At 45.2% G+C, this 23,347-nt stretch overlaps 1 protein-coding gene and 1 non-coding gene across 2 annotated transcripts; both read right to left on the minus strand.

Annotated features, from left to right (window-relative positions):
• Positions 1 to 1,737: 1,737 nt before the first annotated feature.
• GLRX (glutaredoxin) lies at positions 1,738 to 9,870 on the minus strand. The gene is made up of 3 exons (XM_053409035.1): positions 9,581 to 9,870; positions 4,872 to 4,984; positions 1,738 to 2,015 (listed from the first exon to the last, which is right to left on the minus strand). Exons 1-2 carry the CDS (start codon positions 9,785 to 9,787, stop codon positions 4,874 to 4,876), a joined length of 318 nt encoding a protein of 105 aa, XP_053265010.1. The 5' UTR covers positions 9,788 to 9,870; the 3' UTR covers positions 1,738 to 2,015; positions 4,872 to 4,873.
• A 2,766-nt stretch (positions 9,871 to 12,636) lies between these two features.
• On the minus strand, positions 12,637 to 12,708 carry TRNAR-CCU (transfer RNA arginine (anticodon CCU)). The gene has a single exon. It is a non-coding gene; the product is annotated as a tRNA-Arg (tRNA).
• Between the last annotated feature and the right edge of the window lie 10,639 nt (positions 12,709 to 23,347).

Consider the following 23,347-nt stretch of genomic DNA (forward strand, 5'->3'; position numbering starts at 1 on the left):
GTCAGTTACAGCAATAGCATCAAGAAGGCATCTCGGGTGAAGGGCTGTGGAATGTTCTAGGCTCAATCTGTGGCATCTCTGGGTAGGTTGATGAAGGGTTGGCTAAGACACAGTGACTGGCCCAAACTCAGTCTGTGAGCTCAGTGGGAACTGGAATCCAAGTCTCCCCTGTACCGATTTGTACTCTCAAATTACCATAGCAGAAATAAAGGTAAGATAAATGCCCCCTGGACGGTTAAGTAGAGTCAAAGGTGACTATGGGGTGTGGCGTTCATCTCGCTTCAGGCCGAGGGAGCCAGCGTTTGTCCACAGACAGCTTTCTAGGACATGTGGCCAGCATGACCAAACTGCTTCTGGCAGAATGGGACACTGTTAGAAATCAGAGCACACAGAAACACTGTTTACCTTCCCGCCACAGCTGTACCTATTTATCTACTTGTGCTGGCTTGTTTTCAAACTGCTAGGTTGGAAGAAGCTGGGACAGAGCAGCAGGAGCTCACCCCATCACGTGGATTTGAACCACCAACCTTCTGATCGGCAATCCCAAGAGGTTCAGTGATTTAGACCACAGTGCCACCTGTTCTGTAGGAAAATTAGCTGTGTAGGGAATTAGTGGCATATCAGTTTGTTGTTTTCAAATACAGGGAAATATTCTGACATCGAACTCATCACCTTGCTGGACAGTGCTACCCCTGTACAACGCATAGGAGGCAACAAGTTGACTGATCACAGCCCTTAAAAGCACAGGATTTAAGTTCCTTCTCTGCTGTTGCATTCCTGGGTGGCATGGAGTTAAGTGACTGCATCCTCTAAATTCCACCAGCGTATTGTATACAGAGACGAAACTTTCCCCCCAGAAAGTAATTGTGAAGGTCAAGAGAACAGCTGCTAAGTGCTTTGCCATTAAGTACTACTAAATCTAAACATTAACTTTTGTGGGCAGGCATTGTACAGATCCCCTGCCCAGAGGCCTAACAATCTAGGGCTCACTAGAAGGAAGAATGGAGAGTTGCAAAAAATGAAGTATGCTGACTGATGCCCCACAATGCCCAAATGCACAGGAGACAAGAGTCCCAAAAGGGTGCTTTAGGATGCAGCTGTAGCAAATAAGAATGGTCCTAATTTTGAGGCAGGGATTGATGATTGAGAGGGAGATACCCTGCCTTGTACCCTTTTATGGTGGACGACCCAATAATGTATGAGGATGGGCAGATACAAAGGGCTCTGTTATTCTCAGCCTGAAGAAGGACCAGCTAACTTTGAGAAGTGATTGAAGGAGGGCAGGATGCAGATAAATGGAACCAAATTTCTACAAGGTGGAAAAAGCCAGGTGTCAATGTATGGACTCACCCATGTTGGAAGGAAGTGAACAAAGCCAATGATATTGGTTGTATGAGAAGAAGTACGGCCTACAACAAAATGCCGCAGTATATTCTCAGAATATACTCAGAATCCCAGACATTGCATTCCCTCTCCTGCTGGTTTTTCATTCCTACTCTCCACAAATTAACTTGAGTTCTGTGCCTCATGCAGCATGCTCAAACCTCCCTCGGATGTTTTCTGTGGCTCCCTTTAAGAGTCCCCCCCCCCACCTGCAAACTTTGTTGTTCTCTCAAGACCACTGATGCCTCCCCTATGTGCATGGATAGTGCTGTCTGGGCTAGGCAAGGACCAGCTCTTGGATAATGAAGATTGCTACCAGTGTATATATGCATATAAATTATATAATAAAACTCCTTCTTAGTACAAGCATTTTATTCCACTGCATCAGGTTCTGACCGTCCCCATGTAAACTAGCAGAGATGGTGCATACTAAAACATGCCAGAAGTTACAGCCACGTGCTCAGCAAAACCAGACAGTGACCAAAGCCTTCGGCCATCATTACTCTACATTGAAACGCATCATAAGCAACATAGTAGATGCAGGATAAAGCGAGAGGCAGGCAGCTGCGATTTCATTTCAAGAAGATAGTGCAGTAGCATGAGGTAGTGCTGTCCTTCAGTCCATTGCTGCTCTGAAAATTAAAAAAAGGGACACATTATGAACACTGGAAGGTTTCCATGAAATGACATTTGGCAGCTATAAAGATCTTGAGCAGTTCTTTGGGAGAAAGCTGAGACAATTATACTGGAAATGCAATACAGTGGTACCTCGGTTTTCAAACATCTCCAGTGATTAACATTTCATTTTTGAACTCTGTAAACCCGGAAGTAAATGCCTCAGTTTTCGAACACACCTCAGAAGTCAAACATGCCATGCAGCTTCCGCTGAGTGCAAGATCCTAGGGCCTAGCTGTTGGCTATTTAGTTTTTGGTTTTCGAATGTTTCAGAACTCAAACGGTCTTCTGGAACGGATTACGTTTGAAAACCGGGGTACCACTGTAGTTGAAAAAAGAACATTAAGTGACCAGTAACTGCCCTGGACTGTGCAAACCTATCCAAACTATGTTTTCTGCACTCTCTCTGTTGGTGCAAAAGTGTACTGAGATGGTTGTACACCATTGTAGGGCTCTCACTTCTTTGCACACTGGGAACAGTTAGCAATTTCAGTAGTTGCACTTCCTATTGCCTCCTCCAGTGAGTGATGCCCCTCTGTTAAAAGCAGAGGCTTAAAGGTTACAACCACACCATGCACTTAAAGCACATTGCTTCCAGCAAAGTATCCTGGGAAATGTAGTTTGTTAACGGTACTGGGGAACTGTATCTCTGTGAAGGGTAAACTACAAGGCCCAGGAATCTTTGGCGAAAGCCGTTGCTTTCATTATATGGCGTAGATGTAAGTGCAACTTGAACTGAGGCAATGACTACAGTTAGCACTTCTTCTGCGGCACAGGGTTAGCATAAGCCACCTGTATCTGACTTGGAGGGTGAAATCACTGCTCTGTGGGAATGAGAAAGGTTAACAGGGTCTGCAGAACATACTGAAAAGCTCCCTTCTCCAGCTGTTGCTTCCAGCCTTCCAAGCCAGACTTCCAGACAGAAAGACATAGAGAATGTTTCCAAGGGCAACTAACCTGTGAAGCAGCTGTTCATTTCCAGAGATCAGGCATTTGCAAACCCCTGCCTGTTTCCAACCCTATTATTTCAAGTGTCTAGGCCTTCGGAAGAGCTGTGTGCCTGGCCTAGAAAAAGTATCTCTCTCTCCCCCCACCCCCGCCTCTGGTATGCCTCTTTTCAACTAATACAATTCAGGAAATCGACTGCCCTACAATATCTAGCTGTGAGCAAGATGCTGGCAAGCCTCGTTTCTCTTCATCTGATGCAGCATGAGATGCCAACATACGTTCTTGCCATTTTAAAGTTGCCTCCTCATTCCTGCAGCAAGATTCCTCCGTACATTTTGAAAATACTTTTGGAGCAAGCTTTTCTCAAAATAAACCTCTGTGCAGATCAGGAATCCTGTATGCTGCTTGTGGGAGCAGCCAGTCACATGTTTCTGCTTTGTGTGCAAGGAGTTGAACTTGCAGCTACTTGAGCTATGCTTTTCTTCCCCAACCTGGTGCCCTCCTGAGGTTTTTTTATTTGTGGTTTTTTTTTATTACAACTCCAGTCAGCACAGCCAACAACAACATTACTTTTATTGGAGTCAAACAACATGCTATGCAAAGCATGCAGCTACAAATTTTTATTAATATGAAGCATGAGGGATTGTAATGGGTACCATAATGCATGGGGAAATGAAGTTTAAACCTTCCTTCCACCACCAGGATCATGACCAGAGTTCCTTCCTGTCACAGCTACTTGCTTTATTAAAAAGCACCCAGCTACGGCTAATGGTTATATGTGGATGCAATTGCAGCAAGGGAGGGAAGGTTTAAACCTCCTCTGCCTATGTGCTACCTGATACAATTCCACCCACCCCAGTGATAAGCTAGGCACTAAATGGCTCCTTAAACCAGGGTTACAGTCGCCAAAACAGAATGTCTAGTCGCCATTTAGGGGTCAGACGGCTCAGAAGGCTGTCTTTTTCAATAGAACGTTTTGGTTCCTGAAATTCGTTCTGATGGTGCAGATAAAATACAGTGGTACCTTGCAAGACGAAATTAATTCGTTCCGTGAGTTTTTTCTTCTTGCGAGTTTTTTGTCTTGCGAAGCACGGTTTCCCATAGGAATGCATTGAAAATCAATCAATGCGTTCCTATGGAAACCGCCTTCAGACCAGGTCCGGGGACAGTCTGTCCCCCGACCTCTTCTGAAGGCTGGGGGGGGACAAGGGCTTTTCTCCCCCCCCCCCCCGTCTGCCTTCAAAAGCTGTCGGGATAGCGGAGAAACGCGCTGCGCTTCTCCGCTATCCCGGGAAGGCAGGCAGTTGGGAGCAAAGACTTTTGCCCCCCGCCGCCTTCAGAAGAGGTCCAGGACCTCTTCTGAAGGCCGGCGGTGGGCGAAAGTCTTTGCTCCCAACCGCCAGCATTTTAAAAGAGGTCCCCGGAGATTTCCCTATGGGCTTTCTTCTTGCGAAGCAAGCCCATAGGGAAATTCGTCTGGCGAAGCACCTCGAAAAACGGAAAACTCTTTCTTCTTGCGAGTTTTCCGTCTTGCGAGGCATTCGTCTTGCGAGGTACCACTGTACCATGGATAGAAGGCTATGTTGTTGTTAGTGTGTAAAAACAGGCAAGATCCAAGGACCTCCAGGCAGGCTCCTCCAGATGTTGGAGATGTCAGGCATTATCCTGGTGTCTTCGTTTGATCACAAGTGGCCAACAGCTGGTGAATTTTGAACGCTGCCACAGACCACTTAGTATCAAGCAAAACAAAACACTGCATGTACTGCTCTTACGTATTGAATATAACACATAGTTTGGCTCACAGGGCTGCATCTGCATTTCTTCCTCGTTCTCAGGTTGGCTGGATAACATATCCAAACACTTACCTTCACAAGGCTCCAATCTTCTGCAAAATGGATTTAAGTTCTCCACTCCTATATAGAGTATCCAGGTCTGTAAAGCCACCTATACACTTTTCTCCAATAAAGACACGAGGTACCTAGAAGAAGTAGTTAAAGTTGTTAGTTAGGATTACTTGGCAAAGAAAAACGGATTTTAGGAGCATAGTCTCCTAGGGAGGCAGGAGCTTAAAACAGAGCTATAAGAACGACAGCAAAAGATAAACAGTGAGAGAGAGAGAGATGGCAGCTTGACTACTAAGTTAGAGGGATAAGCGTAGTGTAGGGCTGGAGAACAGGATCCGGCCAGCAGACCTGATCCTTATCTCCCCTACCTTTAGGGGTGAAATTTGACAGTTGGGTGTGGCCAGACACCTGCCAATCACCCGATGTCACAATGACATTGGGTGATGGGGTGCTTTGAAGTACCGACAATAGTACCGGCTTACATAGAATCCTGTGTGGTGCTTTGAAGTGCCAGGTAGCTGATAGTCAGAGTTCAAGGTGCAGAAAAAGGCTCTTTGAAAGTCCTGGCTGGCTACAGAGTTCCTCATGGAGCTCTGATCCCAGAGACCTTGAAGTGCAAGGTCTGAGAGGCTGACAGGCACTTACTTGAAGTTCTGCTTTTCTCCTGCGTTCCCTATGGAGAACTCCGTAAGGCAGTCGTTGTCAGCTGGTTCGCTCTCACTCTCAGTCAGCTGACTCACTGTGACAACATGCCTCCCTTGCCAATGCACAATCAGGAGGGCATTTTAAGGTTCCCAACTGGGCATTGGCAGCCACACCCCCACCTGCCCCTCACCTGACACTGTATGTGATGTCAGGTGCATGCAGCTAGCGGTGAAGCAACCTGATCCAGTACCCAGAGCGGCGCTTGTTCCAGGGGGTGCGGTGCGCATCCTGGGGGGCGCATTTTGTCATCCTTCCTTTGGAATGGTACCCGGTGCACGCCCCCGCCCCCCCCTCAGAACTCCCCTGCGTGCAGCAAGTTGGCGTGGGGAGAAGAAAAGAAATACAGCCTCCCAGGGTAAATTGAGACCCATGCCAGGCCTAATTAAGCCTGTGGATCAGACCTTCCTCACTCCTGGAGTGAACAGGATTTCCAGGTACAAATCTGAAGACTCTTCCCCGTCACTTAGGGTGTCGGAAGTTCCCAAGACAGTATACAGTGATGGCACCTCTTCCAATAATTCCTTCAATCTGCTTCTCTTCCGTGCTGTGAACCATGGGATAGAATGGCAAGCAAATGGAACAGAACAGCAGGGCCAAAGTCCCGCAAGGTCACATCTGTATCTTGCAGGCCATAAAGACACGTTCTTGCTTTGTGTGATGCTGTACATTTCAGGGCAAGCAATACTAGAGGCAGCTCATCTCTTCAGGATGCAGAAAAGACTGTTGTAACAAGAACTATTGCAGCTGAATCTCAGGTAACAGGAAATTTGCACATGACAAATTTCCATCAGGAGCAGGTGTGATTTACCCTCCCATGCACTACGGCAAAGGTCACTGTGCCATAGGCCTTGGACTTCATCGCCTAGATTTGCGTAACTTGCTTTTGCCAAGGAGGAAGTGCCTTCTTAGCACTAAGGATTCTTGTTGCAGCTTGCAGTAACTCTCAGAAGGCCCCTATCCAGAACAGTTGAAGACCAGTGACATGTGCCTGCCGTCATTCTTGGCCTGAAGCTAATGTATCAGGAGGTTTTACTCAACATCTCTTATCTGTTGCTCACCAGCACAGTATGAAGCTCCTCACATGAAGCCCTGTTTTGCGGCATTAAGCTGTGGATTTTAATCGGAGGTGCTGTTCTCAGTGCAATAACGTTAAGTTTAATTAGATATAGGTCCCCACAATACAACAGGCACAGTCCCTCCTGAAGTTCTGTGGTGCAAATCCCATTGAGGTGAATGGGATGGGCAACCACCCAACCATACTTCTATACAGGTTCTGTTCATTTCAGTGGGACTTGCAAACAGGGAATTCCCAGGGGATTTGGCTTCTACTGGCTCTCCAAGAAGAAACCTCTGAAATCAGAAGAAAGGTCCTTCAGGATTATTCTGCCATAGTGGCCCACCTATGGGAAGTCCCATAGAGATAATATATACCCCATCCTGAATGATATCCACCAAAAGCTCTATCTATAAATTTATCTAATCCCCTTTTAAAGCAATTCAAGTTGGTAGCCAATTCCAGTTATGCACTATGTGAAGTAGTGCACCCAGTTGTCTGTCCTGAATCTTCCAACATTCATCTCCACTGGATGACCCCAGAGAGAAGGAGATAAACTTTTTTTTCTAAGCTAAAAGCCCCCCAAAACTTGTAACCTTTCCTCATGGTGATGTTGCTCTACATTTGGGTTCCTCTTTCTTTGAACCTTTCTCCATTTCTACAGCATCTCCCCCCTTTTTTTGACGAGGCAACCAAGACTGTATACAGTATACCCAGTTGCCCCACAGATTTGTATAGAGTTGTATGCAGTTAAGTGCAGCTGTTCCTTTGTTTTACATCCAGCTCGGAAAGGGGAAACAGAAGTACTGCCCATTAACTTTATGCATTATAGGCAGCCATTCAAGAGACAAGGGCAGGGCCAGCAGAAATGTTGGCAACCCACCAACGGACTGTGCCAATTATCATCACGGTTGAGACACCATGCGCCTCATTTACAACTGGGGTGGCTCCAAGAAGCTGTTGGGAGTCTAAATTCCCATCAGGTCTAGCCAGCCTAGCTGATGGTCAGGGATGATGGGAGATGGAATCCAGTAACAAAAAGAGAGCCGCTGAGGTAGAAATTCTGAAAACCTGTGGTCAGAGAAGCCAGCTTCATATATGCCTGTGCACAAAACTCACAGACTCTTCGCCCTGCAATGCATAACTAAATGAAAGTCTGACTAATTGAGAATTCCAAAAGGGATTTACCTCCCTTGCCCAACACCCTGCTCAACAATATCTAATTGCCCAACACCCTGCTTAACAAAGAAATCTGAATTCCCTAAAGCGTCCCTGCTCCAGGCATGTTGCTCATCTTGAAAAGTTTGAAGGAAGAAGTTGCGTTAAGTTTCACAAAGGGAAGAAGTGGCACAGGAAGGCAGACCTTATGGCTTCTCTATTACAACATGAGAATGAGCTGGTTACGTCTTAACTTACATTATAGTTGCCACATGTTCTTTTGGAAATAGTACAAGGTTTTACAGGAGTGATCTATCAGGCTGCTAGTCTGGTCCACCCCTGGAGGGATTGGTTTTAAGTACAGTACTTAAAATACTGAAATATTGCAATTTCTGTGTACGCTAGTTACAATATATTTCAAAAGATTCACACCTTACTAGCTATGTTTCAAAAGACTCACGTCTTACTAGGTACAATGTTTCAAAATACCCGCTTCTTAATAGTTATGTTTCAAAAGACTTACATTATGTCTTACAAAAATCTTTCTCACCTATAGAAGAATTCTGGAAACTGTTCCAGAAAATGCGCATTGTTGCTGTGAGTGTCAAGAATGATTTATCTTACCCATCACATCTCATGTGACACTTGCTCTCATCATCATCACTATCATTTATATATACTGCTTGATTGTAAGAAAACAAAGCAGTTTACATGTGCCTACATGTCTTTTTTTTTTTTAAGGGCTGCTTGGACTCTGTTAAATCCCACAATGGAAAAAAGTAGAGCAGGATGGTGTGTTAGCTTGCTAATCCCACCATAGCCTAAATGAGCATGACTTTGAACCCTTCTGCACTACACATTTAAAGTGGTTTGAAACCTCTATTGAACAGCGATGGCTTCTCCCCAAGAATCCTGGAAACCATAGTTTTTTAAGGCTGTTGGTAATTTTTGGGAGACACCTGTTCTCATAGAGTTAACAGTTTCTAGAGTACCCGGGGAAGAGGGATTGGTTGTTAAATTACAGAGTTGCAGCTCTGTGAGGGGAACAGGGGTTTCCCTAACAACTCTCAGCACCTCCCTCCGTAGCTCACCCCCTAACTTCAGGTGAGCTCCAAGCAAAAAAATACCTCACAAGGACATATGAAGGGCAACGTGGTCCTGAGCTTCCCTGGAAGAACAGAGATCTTTGCAAAGCTGGGTAGCAGAAGTGGCCCTTAAGTTATCAGGGTCACCTCCGCTGCGTAGCTTTGTTTCTATCCTGTCCTCACCTCCAGATGGAGCTTAAGGCAGAGCACACAATTCCCCCCACCCCACTGTGTTCACACAACAACCCTGTGAGGTAGGCAGCAAACACAAAACGCCCTATGGACCAGACCAAAAGTGTCTACAGTCCAGTATCCTGCTTCTCACAGAAAGTGACTCAGGTGGGGATGGATGGGCGTTAACGCAAGATTCCCGCAATCCTCTCGTCATTACATCGCAGCAGCACTGAGCGCAACGGTATCCAAAGACAGACGCTCGTTTCCGCACAAAGTAGCCCCAGAGATCCATTGAGAGCTCAGAACCTTTTGCAAGGGACTTTGCTGTAGGCGCTCAAGGCGGGGTCATTTCCTGAGCCATGCGTAAAAAGACTTCCAGTGCTGTCCACATGTTGGAGAGCTTTTCCAGTTGATGTCATGGGGGGAGGAGAGAGGCACTTCCTACGGTAGGGTGGAGGAATCTAAAGAGAAATGCACGGCTAGAAAGCAGGGGGGAAATATTGCTTTCCTTCTCCCTCGCGCGCAAGAATTAGGATCATTGAAAGGAAACTCACTGTTCTGGCCCCCGTTATCTCCAAAAGATAGTCCTGGATAGCAGACATGTCGCTTCGGGTGGTGAGATCCACATACTCGAAGTGCCCAGGCTTGAGATGAAGTCCTTCCAGGAGCTTGACAGCATCGTGGCAGTAAGGACAGCTCGACTTGCCGAACACAACCACCTTATCAGCTTTCAGCTTGCTGTCGACGAATTGCTGAGCCATTCTGGGACCTTTGCCGCCTCTCCACAAGCAGCCTCGCGCAACTGGAAGATTGCAGCAGCTCCCGCCGCGCTGTGCGCTCTTTTATAAAGAGTTACAGCCGTCGCTCCTCCTTTAAGGGACAACACCCTGTAGGAGGAGCCCTCGCCCTCTCTTATATGCGGCTTTCTTCTTTCTTTTTTTTAAAAAAAATGTCAGAAAGGACTATGAACAGTTGCCCAGCGGAAGCGTTATGGTCTGTATTCCCTACACAAGCCGCGTGGTAAATAATTTGCTGGCGCGCCCTTAGTCCATTTTGAACGGAAGTTGCTTGCTTCATAGTATTTGCATGGCCTTTATTTGTTTTGGATAGAAGAGTCTTCCTTGCAGCAGTCAAACTTGCTTCCTGAGGTGCAACTCCTACAGAACGGCGCGAGACCAACTTCCAAGTAAATATGCACAGTTTTCTGTGGGATTGAAAGGCAGGCTAGAAATCCCTCTAATGGAATCGGAAGGGACACTGAAAATCATCTAGTCCAACCCCTTGCAATGCAGGGGGAATCGAATCTGCAACCTTGGCATTATCAGCACCGTGGTCTAACCAACCAAATGAAAAGCTTGGTCTGCAACAGAAAGTCATGCCTCTTCTTCCCTGGTGACATTGTATTGACTGGCTCTGCTGGGCTTGTTCATGTGACAAAATAGCCACAGAGCTAGAAGCAACAGGTGCCTTGATGCAATGCACTTTCCAAGACTGAAATCCGAAACTAGAGTGGCCAGATGCAAAAGAAGACAGGGCTCCTGTGTAGAAAATAATAATAATAATAATTCATCATACAGTGTATTTATATACTTATCTTTGGCCCAAAGGTTCCCATAGTGAACATGTTATTACAACAAAATATGCAGTAAATTAAATGAAATAAAAGCAGGAAGCCTCATTGAACACAGTGGAATTTACTTTGGAGCAAACATATACGGGACTGCACTCCTCAGATCCTGGAAATCCTGGCTTCCAGATTTATGTATTTATCACATTTTCATGTGTTTCTTTTTCTTGTCAGGTATAACTGGATGCACACAACCTCTTATACTATGCATGGAGGAACAAAAGAATAGATCAAAAGTCTCATTGAGAGCTAGCAGCTTCAGATTTTCACCTGCCTTAGGATTTCCCTCATCAGATTGAGCTGGGTGCACACATCTGGTTTTGCCCAGATTGCAAGGGCTTCTGCTGTTATATCCTCCCATGATCATATGAAGTAGGTTATTCTGAGAATACTTACAGATCAAAAAGGGTGTAACTTCTAACACAGAGATTGGATTTTCTCTCTCTAAAAACATGGCAGGAAGGAAGGAAGGAGTCTGAAGAAACAGAGGAAATAACTTCTCTTAATATTATAATAAAAATACATAAAAAATTGAGTTAACCTGCAACAGATTTTAAATGAAAAGGATTGCATCCATTGTTAGTTCTCCTCAGAGCAGACCCACTGAAATTAAAAGATCTAAGTTGATCATCTTCATTAATTTCAGTGTGTTTACTCTGAGTAAACACACCATTGGAGACAACCCAAAGACAATGACATTTTCACAGTGCATTTCACACAGGTGACCCGGGGAATTCGTTGCCTCCGGAAGTAGCAGCATGCTTGAGCTGAAAACTATTGTATAAATCTATCAACATGATTATAAGATTATCAGTTAGGTAAGCTGCCCATTTCGTTAAAGCACCAAACTGGATAGCAGGAAAAGGATTGTCCCATTTAGGACACAACCTCTGATCTGTGTATTGCAGTACAGGATATTGGGATGAATGAATGATGCATTGTTCTGACTCCCTGATTGACTAAGACTCCTCGCATGTGACAACTGCAGCTCTTGTGAGACTATTGCAAAACCATTTTTGAAATGCAGTGTCATGAAGCTTGGCATATTGCCAACATATAGCAACAGTGTCATCTCCACAGCCATGCTAGGAAAGCTGTGTCGCATCTGTATGTTGCTGCTAAACAAGCCACAAAGTCGGCGAATAACTCTGGACTGTCATTGCCTGTCATACTTGCAGTCCCATGTTTGTCATGTACTACTTCTTTCTTCTTTGGCGATCACTCATAGCCGAGTAAGATTGTCTTCCATAAACACGGTTTTAACAATGAATCTGTAAGTGACTGTGGAGGTCAATTCTGGATCCACATGTCCTTCCACAGTGGGGACATAGGTTTTCCTGGCTGTGGAGATGGCACATCGCTATCAGCTGGGGCCACGTGGCTTCCCTGAGCCAGTCAATGCTCTCAGTTTAACCTAACTCACTTGTCGTGAGGATAATAATAATAATAATAATAATAATAATAATAATAATTTATTATTTATTATTTATCCCTCAGTTATCTGGCTGGGCCTCCCCAGCCACTCTGGGCGGCTTCCAACAGAACACTAAAATACAATAACCTATTAAACATTAAAAGCTTCCCTAAACAGGGCTGCCTTCAGATGTCTAATAAAAGTTTGGTAGTTATTTTTCTCTTTGACATCTGGTGGGAGGGCGTTCCACAGGGCGGGTGCCACTACCGAGAAGGCCCTCTGCCTGGTTCCCTGTAACCTGGCTTCTCGCAGTGAGGGAACCGCCAGAAGGCCCTCGGTGCTGGACCTCAGTGTCCGGGCAGAACGATGGAGGTGGAGACGCTCCTTCAGGTATACTGGACCAAAGCCGTTTAGGGCTTCAAAGGTCAGCACCAACACTTTGAATTGTGCTCAGAAACGTACTGGGAGTCAGTGTAGGATAAATTAGGGATCACAGAAGCCTAGAACTGTGGAGTTGGAAGGGACCACGAGGGTCATCTAGTCCAACCCCCTGCGATGCAGGAATTCTTTGCCCAATGTGGGGCTCAAACCCACAACCCTGAGATTAGGAATCTCATGCTCTACCAACTGAGCTACCTGCCTCTCCACAATCAGCTTGATCAAAATGGGATACAAGCATGTGTACTGACAAAGTGATATCAGGGTGCATACTTTAACCCAAATTTATAAGCTTTGGCCACCATCTGAAGGCCACTCCGAGTCTCTCCACATGTTGCAGGCATTATCTTTGAAGCTCTTCCACGTGTGGATTAGGCACTTCTCATCAGCAGAAATCTTTTAAGAAGAGGACACTGGAACGCCTCTCATATCTACGTGCAAAATCTAGAGGATGAGTGGCGAAGCTTCTTGGGTCAGTGAGGGAGCACACGGGGAATTCTGAGGAGTTGTAGACTGTGCCAGTCAGAAAATGCTGCCTTCAGGGCCTGTAGGAGACGACAAGCCCGGGCAAACAATAACTGAGCAGGAAAAGCAAATAATCTCTCACCCATTGTGGATTTTTGAGCTGATATTGACTTGGACCTTTCACAGGAGGTACTAGCAAGCACACTTGCACATTGGCAACCCATTATCTAGAGTCTTTTGGGAGCACTGCAGTGCTGAGTTTTCTTACTGCCCTGAAACTAAATGCCAAGAATATTCATCTATGAAGTTTTCAGTTCTTCCAAAGCAAAGTGCCTTACAGTGGTACCTCGGTTTACATATGCTTCAGGTTACATACGCTTCAGGTTACAGGCTCTGCTAACCCAGAAATAGTACCTCGGGTTAAGAACTTTGCTTCAGGATGAGAACAGAAATCGTGCTCTGGCGGCGTGGCGGCAGCAGGAGGCCCCCTTAGCTAAAGTGGTGCTTCAGGTTAAGAACAGTTTCAGGTTAAGAATGGACCTCTGGAATGAATTAGGTGCTTAACCCGAGGTACCACTGTACTCTGAATCAAGAAAAAGACTTACTTTCTTACTGATATTGATTTACCCTGTGACTTTAAGTTGATGCGTAGTTTGAGCAGCCTATTTGGGAACCCTGAAATTTCTTACCATATGGAGATTTTTTTGTTTTGTTTTTGTTATTGAATTTTTAAAAATATCATTGCCTGGAGTGAGTTTTTATTAAAGCTCTCAGGAATTCTGAGCTATCATTTTGGATTGACTTGTCTAACTTTGCATTAATTTAAAAAAATGTTATTAAGAAGGATAACAAATCCAATAATATGCTCTGGCATAGAAATCACAAGGATTACATTGGCTATGTTATTGCCTATTCAGCCTTTCAAGCCTGCAGACTCAACCCTCAGGAGGGATTAAGCTGATTGCAACCAATTTTTTAAATTGTGTCATGGCACAAACCTACTGATGCCAAGTTGCATTTTGACTGTGATCTATTCATCATCTGCAATATTTAGCACCCATGTGCCTTATACAGAAAACACATCTAGGAGACTAGAGATGTGCTCTTGATTTAGGTCCTCTTAAACCCCATGGGTCTCCTTGAATAGGTACTGTTCCTGCCACTGAAATGAACATAGGAGCCTGCAAAAAGCACAAACAAACAGAAAACAGATTCCAGGGTGCTGTGCAGTGTCCCGGAATCACACAAGGGTTTGTTTATTTTAATCAATTACAATTTTATGCCGCCCTTCTTCCTAGGAGCTCAGGGTGGCATTAATTGTTCTCCTCCTTCCTCATCACACCTCTGTTATATGCTGAATGGAGAGATTGTTACTAGCCAAACATCATCTGGTCAGATTCAGAGCTCAGCAGGTATTCAAACCATCTCAATCCTACTCTGACCCTCTAACTGCTACTCCATACTGCCTCTCAGTTTGCTAAGGAAGTAGCATTAATATTTGTGGTGGGTGGCGTTACTGTTCTGTACCCGCCAACATTTAGCCAATGAAAATAGGTAAGATGATGATGATGATGATGATGATAATGATAATGATAATAATAATAATAATAATAATAATAATAATAATAATAATAATAATGTACCCCGCCCATCTGACTGGGTTGCCCCAGCCACTCTGGGCGGCTTCCAACATATGTTTGGAATAGAATATTGAACATTTAAAACACTTCCCTATACAGGCTTACTTCAGAAGTCTTCCAAAGGTTGAGTAGTTACGTAATTATTTCCTTGGCTTGGGGGTAGCATAACTCCATACCCTCTGACATTTTTCTGATGAAAATAGGGACTCCCTAAGGAAAAGCAGTGACATTCTGAGATCAATGCAGAAACCAGGATGACTTCTGTAAATCCTGGATTGTCCTTGGAAAATAAGGGACACTTGGAGGGTCTTCTGTTTCAAATGCTGAATATTATTTCTATTTGGCTATAGTTATATATCTGCACACTCATTCATTCAAAACTTTATTGATCTTGCTGCTTTGCTCTTTCAGATTCTGCCGTCATTTTGTCTGTTTCGCCATTTTAATGTGGTTTCGTAGCTTCTCTCTTTCCAGCGTTTTAATTATTTCTTTCTGTCTTGCAAGCAGCATTTGAAGTGTTTGTAACCGCAAGGCAGGATGCGAGCAATTTAAAGGAAGTAAAGGAATGAACCCAGCTTGCACTTCCTTTCTGAGAGTAGAAATGCACATTTCTAGCTGTTACGTGAAGTTCCTCCAAGGCAGCTTAAAGTGTGTGAAGAGGAAATGGAACTCCCACAGCCCAGCATTCTGCCCCGTACAGGAACTCAGAGTCCTTTGCTGGGCTGAGGGCCATTTCAGAATAAGCGGTAAATGTCACGTTCTCAGTTTGGATTGCTACATCTTTGAAAGTCCCGTTTTCAGACTTGTAACCAGAGTGCCTTTCTCTAGATGGGTGCCAGCTTCATAAGTGACGTGAGAGTATTGTTATAGGTTGTTTTTTGGGGTTTTTTTTGGGGGGGGAACCTCTAAACACTAGAAATTAAGAAATGGTAGGATTTTGATTATTTGGGATTTGAAGGGAATATACAATCTGCAGAGGAATTTCTGGGCTAGCCTATGCACAGACCCTGGAATCCCGTGCATGGCTTGGCAGGGATTCGGGTGACCTGTAATAGTATATTCTACTTGGGGACAAGGCATGCAAATGTTCAAACATGCTTCGAACTATGTGCATGCCAAGTTACTGCTTTCTATCTACTATGGAAGTAGCTTACCGTACTTATTTTGGGTATAACATGACCTTTTTGTGTGACAGAGATCGGGATGAGACTATGGGTACCTGGAGCTGTGCGCGCCATGCAGCCTGGCCCTGGCACCAAAATCTGTGTCACCTGGAATAACTTGAACTCTAAATAATTTGGGTGTGCACTTTGGGTCCTGCATTTTTTTTGGGGGGGAGGCATACAAATGTTCAATTTTCAGATTTTTTTCATGTTGTGGCATCTTAAACTATATTTATCCCACGTTTCAGATTCTAGCACATCAGAAAATAACTTCATTATTTTGATATCCCTGGGAGTAAGGGAAATGAAAAAGAAAACACCAGCATATTGGTGCACCCAGAGTGCCATAATGTACCTAATTTCAACAGAGCTGACCTTTTAAAAAGTGGTTTTTTGATTGCTTGTTTTATTATAAGATTATCATAGATAAACTATTTCATCCCTAGGTTTATTCATTGTGGTTGAGGAGACGGTGAAGGCATTTCAAGTTCATGTAACAACAATAATAAAACATATTCCTGAGGTGTTGCTATTAAAGATGACTTGGGCAGGCATGAATATCAACAGTTTGCTCCTTCTTACACCCTGCCATGTCGCCTTGCTTCATTTTGGAGGGATGAATATGGAACTGGAGCATGAGGTGTGGATAATTTCAGCAAGCACGGAGACTAGATTAAGATGCCAGTCTGTCAATTGTGCAATTTTAGCTCGCTGTGGTTTCCATTACTAAAGTACCATGGGGAATTACAGCAGCTATAAATAACTCTGGGCTGTGAGTCAAAAGTAGGTGTATACAGCTGTCTTGTTGCTATAACAACCGCTTGTGACTGGGGAAGGGGGGGAAAGTGTAAGATATACATCCTGAGAACAGAAATAGGGTTTGTTTTGTTTTTCAGGGAAATTAAGATAATGAAATACATGTTTAAGCTGTGGTACTAAGTTGGTGATGGTGACATTCTGAGACGTTTCTCCTGAAAGACCTACATTGGCTCCTACATTGGAAATTGTAGAAGCTATCCCATTTAATTTTGGTCACTGACTGACCCATCTCAGAAGCCAATTCAAAAAGGCATGCACAAAACTTACTTCTGCACTTGCTGGTTTGGGTCATTTAAGTTTAAGAGTCTTCTTCTTTTTCTTCTTTTTTTTCTTCTTCTTCTTCTTTGGTGATCCCTCGTAGCCAAGTAAGATTGTCTTCTATAAACACAGTTTTAAAAGTGAGTTCGTAAGTGCCTTTGGAGGCCAATTCTGGATCCACACGTCCTTCCACAGTGGGGACATTGTTTTCCAGGCAGGAGTTGATCACTGTGAGGGTTTGCCAAGCGTCCCTTCCTCTTGGCATGTTTCTCCCTATTGTCCTGAGTTCGAGCGTCTTCAAAGCCCATGACACCTTTGGTAAAGGCTGTTCTCCAATTGGAGCACTTGCAGGCCAGTGTTCCCTAGTTGTCAAAGTTTATACTACATTTTTAACGATTTGCCTTGCATTTTTCACTTGCTGGAATGGGGGCATTTAAGTTGAAGAGCAGTTTAGTGTTGACATAAGGTGTAAAGAGGAGAGGAGCAGGTGGCAGCAGGGAGGGAGGAAGGAAGGGGGGTGCAGTGGGGGCGGCCCCCTGGTGTCTTCCCTGAGGGGGGTGACATTTGGCGCGCAGCTCACCCATGACTCCCAAGACTACCCTGAGCCGTCGGGGGAGGAGGGGAGCTGCGCCGCTTTGCCCCCCTTCCCTCTTTGTTTTTCCAGCTGGGAGAGGCTTGGGAGTCGCGGATGGGTGGCGCGCCAAACAGGGCCTTGCAGAGCCAGGCAGAGGCCTGGGCCAGGTAGATAATGTGCCCCTCCTTTTTTTACCCTGGGGATAACTGAAGTCTTATAAATAAGTAAGCACATAAATAATTTTCACAAAAGTTATGCTGACGAATAATTTTATTTCAAGACTTGAACCGTATCTGCATATAAGGACAAAATGGAAAATATAGATATACAATAGTGCTTTTTAAAAATACACCCACCCGGCGCCCATTCTGCGCTCCTCTGAGGAGCTGATTGCAGGCCCCGCCCCAGACACCGGGGAAGTTTTCTCTTGCGCTGCCAGCCATGGCCCCAGGGAATCCGCCCACCGCCTCTGCGTTCGCCCCAGTGCATCCCCTGTGATTGTGAATATGCTGGCCGAGGCCCCCTTTGGAATCCGAGGCCTGGGCCAAGTGGCCCATATGGCCCCCCCTCTGTCTGGGCCTGGCGCCAAATGTCTGCCATCGGCGGCTCGTTCTGTCCCCGGCTACAGGGCGTGCACGCTGCTCTCTGCACCTGAGCGGCTATCCCGCACCTGGGAGGGCACTCTCCATGCCCCGGCCCACTTGGGAGTGTGCCCCCCCAAGCACCACAGCCATATGCTGTGTGGCATCCTGACAAATAATTTTATTTCAAAGCTTGAACCGTATCTGCATATAAGGACAAAATGGAAAATATAGATATACAATAGTGCTTTTAAAAAATACACCCACCCGGCGCCCATTCCGTGCTCCTCTGAGGAGCCAATCGCAGGCCCCGCCCCGGACGCTGAGTGACAGCAGCGGTGAGCAACAAGGGCACCAGGTGAGGGCCCTTGGGGGCCTTCAGAACCAGTTCCAAACTCCGGTTCCAAGGTGGCAGTGGAAGGACTGAATCCCCTCAGGGCCTGAAGGATGTCAGGAGCAGGGCAGCAATAAATCACACAGTGTCAATGAAGTTAACTCTTTATTCAAGGAAACTGGGTCGGCTCAGGAAGCCAGGCCTAATGAGCACAGCAACTCGTCCGGGTAGATCTTGCCCCTATGAGGCAGTTGTGTGGACTGAAGGTTCCCGACTTCCCACAGTTGTCTAAGTCTCCTCCTCCCGCTGGCTTTATGAGTTTGTTCGAAGAAGTATTTTCTCATGGTGTTATATATTCAAAGGCGCATACAATATGCTGATTATCCACTAGGTGGCAGCATTGTATTGTTGCACCACATTTCCATTTTATTAAACAGCAGAAAGAATCGCTGCTTGCAATCAACTTTGAGAATCGCTTTTTTCCCGAAGGACTGTTGATATCTTACTTGTGATATGCATAAATTCTACCTCCCCGAGATTTGCAGTCCCGGAGAGTACAACTGTTGGCCATCATGGGTCAGTGAATCACTGATCAATGGTCAGTGACTCTGGTCCAACTCTAATTGAACTTTGTATGAGCAACTAATGGCTCACCGATATCCTTCAAATTCAGCACATGCAGAAGCTGCCTTCTTCATCGTTGGACAGGAGAAGTCTCTAACTCCCCAAGGGTTTGAGGCGCATCGGCTACCCTCACCTGGTTTAGCTGGTCAGCCGAAGCTATTCCAGGGTTTGACTGCTGTTGCATATTGACAGCTTCTAGGAGCCATAGGTGAGAGTTGTGTTGACCCAAAAGGCAAGCTGGTCTGGAAGCCCTGCTTGCAGCATATTGATGATCAAGATGATCCCTGCCTAATTGATAGCAGCTGTAGTGCTGAGCTCGTATGTGTTTCACAAGCTTTCCCTCCCCCCCATTTCGTTTCATTTCATTTCACTTTTAATTCGTATACCACCTTTCTATATTACTATACACAAGGTGCTTTGCAAGCTGAAGAAACAACAAATATCATACACTTTATAGCAATCTGATGCAACACAGAAATGTCACAATGAAAACATAGCTTTAAAATAAACAACTTATATCGAATAAAGTAATATCCATTAGCATATAATAGTACACAATAAAATTAAATATCAGCAAATAATAATTAAACAGAAATTTATTCTTAAAAATCACAACAAATAATTTCTAAACTATAACCAATAAAAAATAACAGCAAGTCACATAACACAATATAAAACTGAGAAGCAAAGACACACAATTTAGAAAACTTTTTTTTAAAAAAATATCCCTGAACTCCTCTTCTCTCTTCCCAGCTGCTTCTGCTGTTCTGGGAAAGGCTCCCAGGGCCGAAGAGGGTAGAGCAAAGCAGGTGGGGAAAGCCATTGCCTGATGGCCAGCAGAAAGTCTCTCTCACCTCACAGTTTGATGTATCCACAGGCCCCAGGCCAAGCTAGAGGAGGAGGTAATGGTTAAGACCAGCTCCCAGTGTTCCCATGTGATGTGACCTGCCTGGGCCTATAAAGGTTGTGTGTCTTTTTACTTGGGTATGGACAAGGCATCTCCTCACTGTGGAGTCCGTCCCACATGAATGCTGTGAGCAGGGGCAAGGAGGAAGGCATTGGACCTTTGCTGTAAGTTTGTACCCTTTGATAAATTGTTACACCTGATCACTCTGGAACTTTGGGCATCTTTCTTTGAAATTCCTGCGTATCTGAACTCCTAAGTGCCCTTTTCTGGTTCTGCAGGGCGTTTCAAGGGTGGGGGACTAAAGGTGGACAAGCTACCCCAGAAGGAGCATGATGTTCTCCCCACCCCCAACCAGAGGTGCTACCCCTCCCCTGACACCCCATACGAACTCATAAAGGAAGGGAACTAAATCCTTCTTCCCCGGATGAGAATATGTTCACATACACATTCAGTGTTTATGTTCCCTTTGTGTGCAAGGGATAAGGGCTATGAGGCAGGAAGGGACAACATATGAAGATGGACGCTCTTAGTGGCACACATCTGACCGCAGTGTGCACATGGTTTCTCCCTTTGTACATGTATTGCCCTGTGTGAATATCTGGTGCCAATTTTAGTGGAACAACTTGCACCATTACCTTGACTGGCACATCCTCCCTGACCTCCATTACGAATGCTTTGCTCTTTTTTTTACTTTTGTCCTGTGCTTCTGGAAGTGTGGAGGTTTCTTTTGGCTGAAAGTCCCCACTGAACCAGTCATCAATAGTGGGGTGCTGTTTGCACCTGTCAGCTACTGATGACCACTGCTTGGGATTAGTCATCTTTGCCCCTGTGTCTTTCTTAACCACCAAATTATCCAAAGATCTTTTAGGGCACAAGACGGATAGACCAATAGGAGGTGAAGCCAGAGCCAATGACAGGCAAATTCTACTTTTATCCCCATCCTCCTCGTCGCTCAGTTCTACAAGGGCAATGCTGATACTAAAGTGGAGAGCTTGTCAGACAGCGCCACCTTCTGGACTGGAGGGTCCCATATTGACCAACCTCTACAGTGGTACCTCTGGTTACGTACTTAATTCGTTCTGGAGGTCCGTACTTAACCTGAAACTGTTCTTAACCTGAAGCACCACTTTAGCTAATGGGGCCTCCCGCTGCCGCCACGCCGCTGCTGCACGGTTTCTGTTTTCATCCTGAAGCAAAGTTCTTAACCCGAGGTACTATTTCTGGGTTAGCGGAGTCTGTAACCTGAAGCGTATGTAACCTGAAGCGTATGTAACCCGAGGTACCACTATACTAGCATATTTTTTTTGTTACTACGTCTTTTGCTACCAAAACTTTTAACAATGTGACCTCATTTGAGCATGGAAGCCATCTCTCCTAAATTAAATAAGCAACTCACAAACACATTCAAAGTCAGGAGGGGATGTTGATAGAAATAACCCCATTTCCATTAAACCCCATTGAGTATTTGATACCAACAAGGGCTTGTGCAGATGTGTGTGTAACAGCTTTTCTCTCTCAAAACTTAGGAATACAATTAATGCAGCATGTAATGTGCTAAACAAGTGTTGCTAATTTGCACGACGGTTCCTGGCAATGTGGGTATTGAATCTGAATAGTCTGGAAAACACATATAACCCTATTCCCGTGAGCAGGCACAGCTGTGTAGATGCGCATTAAATTGGCATTTTTACATTGCATCTGGGTTCTCCTCCTGGGAACACGGTCTCTCCTATAGAAGAAGAAAGCGTTAGGTGTGGTATTTCTAAATATGCAAATAAGATGGAAGTCTGAACAAGCATAACCTGGAGATGAGACATCATCCCATAAATGTAGGAATCCTGTGACAAATTGTTTCTGCATCTGTTTGGAAGTGGCTTAAGCAGATACGAAGAGGCAAAGAGGCAAAGCAGTGCAAACACTGATCTAAATGTAGAATGTATGCTCCTAAGGCTGGGAACTTTTGTGTAATTCTATAAAGCACAGGGTGTAAAGTGACTTTTTCCAACCAGGTGCCTTCCAGCTGTTTGGGACTACGATTCTCATTAGCCCAGCCAGCATGACCAGTAGTCAGGGATGACGGGAGTTTTAGTTTGGGGAAGGCTGGTGTAAATCAGAAGCACTATGTATAATTCCCACCTCTTGCACATTATAAAACCAATAACAGACCCTCCAAGTGTCCCTATTTTTCCAGAGACAGCTCCGGATTTACAGAAGCCGCTCCAGTTTCTGATTTGATCCTGGAATGTCCCACTGTTCCTTAGGCAGAGCTGTAGCTGCAGCAGGCCTAGCTGGTTTTTTTGCCTCAGGTGAAGCCTCCAGAGGGGTACCATTGAGGTTCCCAGCCTGTGTGTGTGTGGGGACTGGGTCTTAGGCCTGTGAGAAATAAAGCCTAGCTTCACCCATGCCTTAAAGGTAAAGGGACCCCTGACCATTAGGTCCAGTTGTGGCCGACTCTGGGGTTGCGGCGCTCGTCTCGCTTTATTGGCTGAGGGAACCAACGTACAGCTTCCGGGTCATGTGGCCAGCATGACTAAGCTGCTTCTAGCGAACCAGAGCAGCACACGGAAATGCCGTTTACCTTCCAGCCGGAGCGGTACCTATTTATCTTCTTGCACTTTGACGTGCTTTCGAACTGCTAGGTTGGCAGGAGCAGGGACTGAGCAATGGGAGCTCACCCCATTGTGGGGATTCGAACTGCCGACCTTCTGATCGGCAAGTCCTAGGCTCTGTGGTTTAACCCACAGTGCCACCACATCCCTGTTCACCCATGCCTTAGGATGCCCCTATTTTCACCAGAGAATTGTTGGAGGGTGTGGTATTATGTGACTCCTGAGCCAAGGAGATAAGTAACTATTAAACTTAAGAGGACATCTGAAGGCAGCCATGTATAGGGAAGTTTTAAAATGTTTAATGTTTTATTATGTTTTTATATATGTTGGAAGCTGACCAGAGTGGCTGGGGCAACCCATTCAGATGGGCAGGGTATAAATATTAATATTGAATAGGAAACCCCTCTTTTCCTCGGAGAAATGTTGGAGGGTATGGAGTTTTTAATCCAAACTCTCCTGGGCACCAGTGGATGGGAAAGGCTGGTGCAAATGACTAGCACTATGTATAATTCCCACCTCCAGCACATTTTAAAACCAATAAGCCCGCCCAGTAACAGACACTCTTGGACAAGGCCCATGAGGGGCACAGAGGCTGCCATCGCCAGAGAAGTGCGGTGAGGCAGCAGCTTCTGGGAAGATATTGTGAGAGAGTTCCATGAAAGGCCAGCTGGTAAGTGACATGGTGGGCAGAGGAAGCACCTTCCCATTTCGCCTCAGGATCAGAGCATCTTACTTCTTATTGGCTACCACATAGCAGCTAATCCATCACCATTTACTTCACAGTTCCATATTAAGGCAGTGACAGGGAACTATAAGAATTTTGCACCAAAGCTCTGTCATATCAGAGCGACGTGTAAGTGGATGTGTC

Source organism: Podarcis raffonei, chromosome 11 (genome assembly GCF_027172205.1).
Source record: "Podarcis raffonei isolate rPodRaf1 chromosome 11, rPodRaf1.pri, whole genome shotgun sequence".
In the NCBI taxonomy this organism is placed as follows: Eukaryota; Metazoa; Chordata; class Lepidosauria; order Squamata; family Lacertidae; genus Podarcis; species Podarcis raffonei.